This window comes from Mastigoproctus giganteus, chromosome 14 (genome assembly GCF_048544385.1).
Source record: "Mastigoproctus giganteus isolate SK-2022 chromosome 14, ASM4854438v1, whole genome shotgun sequence".
Lineage (NCBI taxonomy): Eukaryota > Metazoa > Arthropoda > Arachnida > Uropygi > Thelyphonidae > Mastigoproctus > Mastigoproctus giganteus.
In genome coordinates, this window is record NC_143588.1 from 96857927 (window position 1) to 96863926 (window position 6000).

The 6000-nt window shown below is 34.9% G+C and overlaps 1 protein-coding gene across 1 annotated transcript in view; it reads left to right on the forward strand.

The window, feature by feature from the left end:
- The window catches only part of LOC150075407 (locomotion-related protein Hikaru genki-like), a 31077-nt gene extending 25818 nt beyond the window's left edge, over window positions 1-5259 (forward strand). Inside the window, exons 5-9 of the mRNA XM_090389286.1 lie at window positions 2097-2245; window positions 2598-2774; window positions 3321-3497; window positions 3656-3826; window positions 4328-5259. Of these exons, the coding sequence (XP_090245412.1) occupies window positions 2097-2245; window positions 2598-2774; window positions 3321-3497; window positions 3656-3826; window positions 4328-4527 (874 nt within the window). The 3' untranslated portion in view covers window positions 4528-5259. The remainder of the gene's footprint in view (window positions 1-2096; window positions 2246-2597; window positions 2775-3320; window positions 3498-3655; window positions 3827-4327) is intronic.
- The last annotated feature ends 741 nt before the right edge of the window (window positions 5260-6000 follow it).

Genomic DNA, 6000 nt, shown 5'->3' on the forward strand with positions numbered 1-6000 from the left:
AGTCGTGTGAAGACTTGGTTCTTCCAGTATAGACTCCAAAGTCTACAACAGAAAAGTCCAGTTTTCGAGACTGAAGAAGGTAAGTCGAAATACCAATGCTAGAACATCTGTTGTAATAGTCTGATCTTTCCCATGAGACTTTCGTGCTGTGGAAATGAAAAACTCCTTGAAAGGTTCGCATTTTGGACCAATTTAAAATATTCAGTTCATTCAGATCGCGAGGAAGCTTCAGTTTAAAGTTAGAAGGAGAGTAATTTGAAGGAGAATACACACCAAGTAAAGGTTAGTTGTAATTTTTTTTTATTACAAAATGAGTTTGATTACTGTCAGATCTTGTATTTCAGTTGGAGAAGAGAATTTTTTCGTAGACTACACTTTTAAATTGTAAAATGATAATTTAAAATTATTTTTCATAATTTTAAAATCAGCGATGTTTATTTTAAATCGTAATAAAATTTCACTGATTTAATTAATTGTATTAAAGAAGTTTAATTTCAAAAAATTAATTTGAATTTTTGATCTTAATTGTGGTGTATTATTGAAATAGGACTTGTAGCCTAATTCTCATTTCAATAAGACATGACTCAAAATATAACATCCTACCATAGACATTCATTCCAATTGGAGATGGCCAATTAAATTAATAGTATTTGTACTATGAAATGGGACCTTAAACTTTGAGCTTATCAAACGAATTATTGAAAATTATTAGGGATTTACGCACTTCATACAGTTTAGTTGATCTCATGATGTAAGGAAATGAATGACGTTGCATTACTTCACATGTCTGTCAACCAGTGTCAACACGTGATAATGAATCTCTTAGATTCCATAGACAGAGTGCGATGTAATCGAATGGTTTCGTTTTCACATTTGTTTTCGACAAATGGCACTGTTCACTTCTGGTAAAAAAAATAAAATTTTAAAATAAACACTGAAAGAAGCCTGCATTTTTGAGTGTTTGGTTCCAGCATTTAAGGATGCACTAATTTTGTTGCATTTTTTAGTATGGCATAAAAATATCTCCATTATACCGAAACAGAATTACTACCTCTCAAGAAAACCAACGACGATCTCCACCCTGCAAACAAGCAATCATCCAGGATGACAATTATTCAACTTACTCGTATGCATTTCCTCCAGACGGTTGAGGAAAGAGGTCACCTTCCCATCGTCAGAACTTAATCTAATAAAGCATCTGTGGGAAATTCTGACGCAGCTCTAGGAGGTACCATTCCCTACCCCCCACTTCCGAAACATTCGATGGTCTTCCTTGAGATGCCGACCCGATACTCTTTTGAACTGTCCCAGTGATCCCACTCGATGGGGTTTCATCGGACTATATGACTTGCTCCTACTCCACCTCTGTCCATCCGCTGTGTTCCTAGAACCAACACAGCCGCATTTTCTTATCAGTTTCCTAGTTTAGTGGGTTCTTCACATAGGAGAGTTCCTTCTGATGTTCCCCCATTAAATACAGAGGTTAATTGTTCTTCAAATAAAAATTTGTACGCGTTACCTATGTTCAATTTCGACCACGGAGAGATATTCTGTTCTTACCAAATACCGAGTCCCGAATATTCGATTTTATGATCGAATATTCGATCCTAAGTCGAATATTAGGCTTATGTTCAACTTAAAGACAAATACCGTTATCCACGGTTCTACCTAAGTTGCTAATTTCTTTTTAAATTGCATAGCATCACTCGAAAAGATGATTCCACTATACATTTAAAAATCTGAGACGCTGCCAGGACAGCTATTTAGAAGCTTACTGGTTTCTCATCAGCCGTCCTCTATTACTATAATTTTTAAATTTATCTATTTATTATTTATGTTAACCTATTTATTATCTATTATCTGTCTGTTTATTAGATTATTTATGTTTTTTGTTGCTAAAATTCCTTTCAAAATAAATTTCTTTTTTTTTTTTTTTTATTCCGTCAATCGAATTTTCCTTTTTCGCATTTTTTCCTCCGCTCGCAATTATTCTTTCTTTAGTGCTTTCTGACATCTTTCATTGCATTACACGTTTACTGCTGCTGTTGATAATGCAATTATAATCACATTGCCAATATTATAATTTATCTTTTCAGAAATTATCCTTGTGCATGGGCCATTGCTGTTGAAGAACGCAGCTGGAAATATCGCCTTTCGATCTATTACGCCCAAGAGCAAGACACTGGTTCATTTACGTGCACAACGCCCCGTGGACAACACAATGATGTGCGGCTAATTGTAAGAAGTAAGTTGCAGTAAGAACCATTGAACACTGTTAATATAATGACAAGGGTGTAATTTATAATTATATCAAATTGATGGCATAAATGCAAGCATTTAAAACAGAACATAATTGAACAACAAGATTTAACTCAACAGTATTTATGCTGTAACATATGGCGTTTGGTTTATGCGCGTTCTACCGAACATAAAATCGTCTGCCTCAATGATGCTGTATGTACAGTAACATACAGCTTTTGGTTTATGCGCGTGCTACTGAACATAAAATCGTCTGCATCAATGCTATTTGAAATTGGTCTTGTTTTTCAGTTACAGTACATAAACAAGTCTTCAATCGTGAATGTTTATTTTTATAGATATCCAATGTCCTCCTGTGGAATCATTGGATCCTAACAGAGTCATGGCAATAGAAGGAAACAAGATGCACAACCAGGCAAAATTCGCTTGCATGGAAGGATACAATCTTGTCGGTTCAGAAGAAATTACGTGCACAGCCTCCGGAACTTGGTCAGACGATCCACCACATTGTGCAGGTAAAGGAATTATTTACATTTATAAAGAATGTAATTTTTTTAAGTAGAACTTATCATGTGAATAAATACAAAGTTACAAAAGTAAATTTTTGTTACGTATTCATATATCTGTAGAAGAATAAAAGTAACGTTCGCTACAAATTTATTTTTTTATGATTCTAAGAAATAATCCGATAAAAATATTTATCGCAATCATCCGCTAGATGGCAGCACTAATTGAAACAATGAAAGTCGTTAAAATATGCTACACATTTATAAACAAAATGCAAATACATAGCTTTTAAAACGATTTAGAAATAAGCTAAAAAAATGAAGCTTTCTTTTATGATCTAACAGATGAGAAAAATGGGTTTTTATAATATTTTCGTGGGGAGAATAGAATAAAGTGAACATTAATTTCATTATTAAACTGATCACTTAATATTCCTTTTTAAATATTTTTGGCAATTATTATTTATTCATCATTAAGAAATTAATTTAATAAACCTGATTTGGTTTTCGTACGTTTGAAGGCTAATTATTCTCTCTTTTATGTACCGTTTACAGTAGTACAGTGCCCACCATTGGCAGCGGAAGACTCACACCTCCGACTTGGTTCTCATAACAGAACTTATGGATCACGAGTGTTTTTCTCTTGCCCCACCGGATATCGATTGGTTGGTCCGCCTGTGGTGATCTGTCTGAAGAACCAGACTTGGTCAGACATTTCTCCATCCTGTGAAGGTAAGTAGCGTGAATTAATAGCGATTTTGCTTTAAGCTTCAAATATGACGAAAACATAATTTTAAAAGAGCTTTCAAAAAATCTTTATGTAGCTGCGTAAAGACTAAAAAATCTCATTTAAAAGCAAAGTACTTTGAAATATTTTTCTATTTCTGTAGCCATCCAGTGTAAACAGCCAGTAGCTCCCTCTAATGGACGCATATTAGATACAGGTCGCTACCTTACTGGAGACTTTGTACAGTATACTTGCAATGCCGGATACGTTATCGTAGGAGAGTCTGTATCTGTGTGTAATGATCACGGAGAATGGTCTCAAAGTCCTCCCACTTGTAAGTATGCCCCTAACGAGGAAAATAAGTACCTCCTCAAAGTTCTACGGTATATATATGTCATGAATTAGTGATGGTGGAACACACATTTATACAATAGTTTTAGTAATTCGAAGTAAAATAAAGGTATAACCTCCTTTTACACGGAATGATAAAATAAAAAATATATTTTGAAAAATTTTATTTATTAAAATTGTTAAAATCGTTAAAAATACGCAAAAAAAGAATAAATATGCATTATTAAGACGTACTTTAGCTTTATATTAAGTTATGTTGTTTAAAAAATGTTTCACGTCCGATTAACGAGGTTCGAATTAACGGGACTGTCATAAAAATTGTTACCAATGTGCTTGCATGGCATCCCCGTTTCTTTAGAATAACATGCCCCTCTCTGTTAGTCCCCTTTTTTTTTTATATGTTGTAAACATTTACATTGTTTTACAGTTCATACGAATTTGAATGGTATTTAATTTTGTTCGTTTCTTTCTTTCTTTCCTTCAGGCAAGCCAGCTTGTGAATTTCCTGGAGAACCTGCCAATGGTCACGTGATACCTACAAAGTTCCATTATGACATCGGAGAGATGGTGACTGTCGCTTGTACTACTGGTTATCGTCTGCTAGGTTCTCAACGTTTACGTTGTACGTCAAATGGTCACTGGTCCAATCCCCTTCCTCACTGCCGCCCTTATGTTATCCTGTGATGGAAATTGGTCGCTTGCTCAGTGAAGCAAGACCATCGTGGAAGATCCACTGGCTGGATGAATGAACAAAGTCAGTTTTTATACCAAACAGGAGACAGAAATGATCCCAGAAGATAACCTTCAGTTTCACTGTTCCAAGTTGTCCATGAGAAGGCGCGCAAATTCGCTGGAAAAGTATGGAGAGGTTTCCAGAGTTAAATTATGGAAAGGCAACACAGAGAAGTTCCCTCATAACCAGTGTTAATACCCTCGATGATATTCCTCTCATCGGCAAGTTCGAACTTTAATCCTATGGCAATTATCAACAATAAATGTGGTTCCTCGTCCCACCACTACAGGACATAAATCCTACCCAACGTTCTATGCAAAAATTTTAAAAATAATAATAAATAAGCAGATGAGCTCAATTCATATAATTATCGAAGCAATTTGTATAATATTTTCTCAGACTTCCATCAATAAGCATATCCATAGTCCAGTTTACTTGTAGAAGGCAAAAAAATGACAATTTTATTGTTTATCAAAGAGGGGCGCATGCGCCAACTTGCGATTCATGACCATGGCGCATTAAGAAAACTTTAATTTGAAAGAAAACGAACAAGCTGCTATCTCAACAGTGGAATTCTCTGATACCAAATTTGAAATTTTTCGACTTTTATTTTCTATAGACTTTCCTTACCTGTTGTATATTTTTTATCTTTTTTGTTTACAATAAAATGAACTTCAATTGTGTTTAAGTCGATTATTTTCCCATTACGCCAAATTCCTTTCCACAGCATCGGTCGCCAGGGGAGGGGTTAATTGTTCAAGCACCATAAAACGACCACGCGCAAAAACTTATCACTTCTGTGATAAATGGTTCGTAACTCGTGTTCAGTGTGATTGATTTCAGTTTAGCTGCTTCTGGTTCTTTCTAGCAACTGCCGTTCCAGTACGTTTGTTATCGTGCAAAATGCGCTCACTCCTCACGACCCCCACCGGCAATCTTTTGAGCACATAATTTATAATTTATAGCTAAACAAAATTGACTGGACTTTTGTGCATTGATACAAACGTTCCCTCTAAAGAAGTTTAATCTTCTAGTCTGTTCCGTAATTAATTATTTTTTTTTTCTGGTACTTCTTACCAAACGATAAAGACCAAATCCCAAGACCAAACGATAGTGATAAATTGCTTTACTATTTTATTTAGTCAATTTTTTTTCTTTTTCCTCCAGCAACAGCAAAACAAATGTTTGATAATATAATTTGAATTGCAATTTTTGTAGTATGAAAGGCACGAAAAAATAAATTCGTACCATGGGCTCTAGCTTTCTTAAAGGATAAGATTGACTTCCGTCCATTGTTCATGACAGTGAAAAGCGAACTGGGGATGGTGAGCCTGCTGTACGTCGCGAAGTATTTTCGAGAGTACTATGAAGGAATTTGTGAACAAAGATCATAGTGTCAATGAAAAAAAGAAAATGATGCGAGG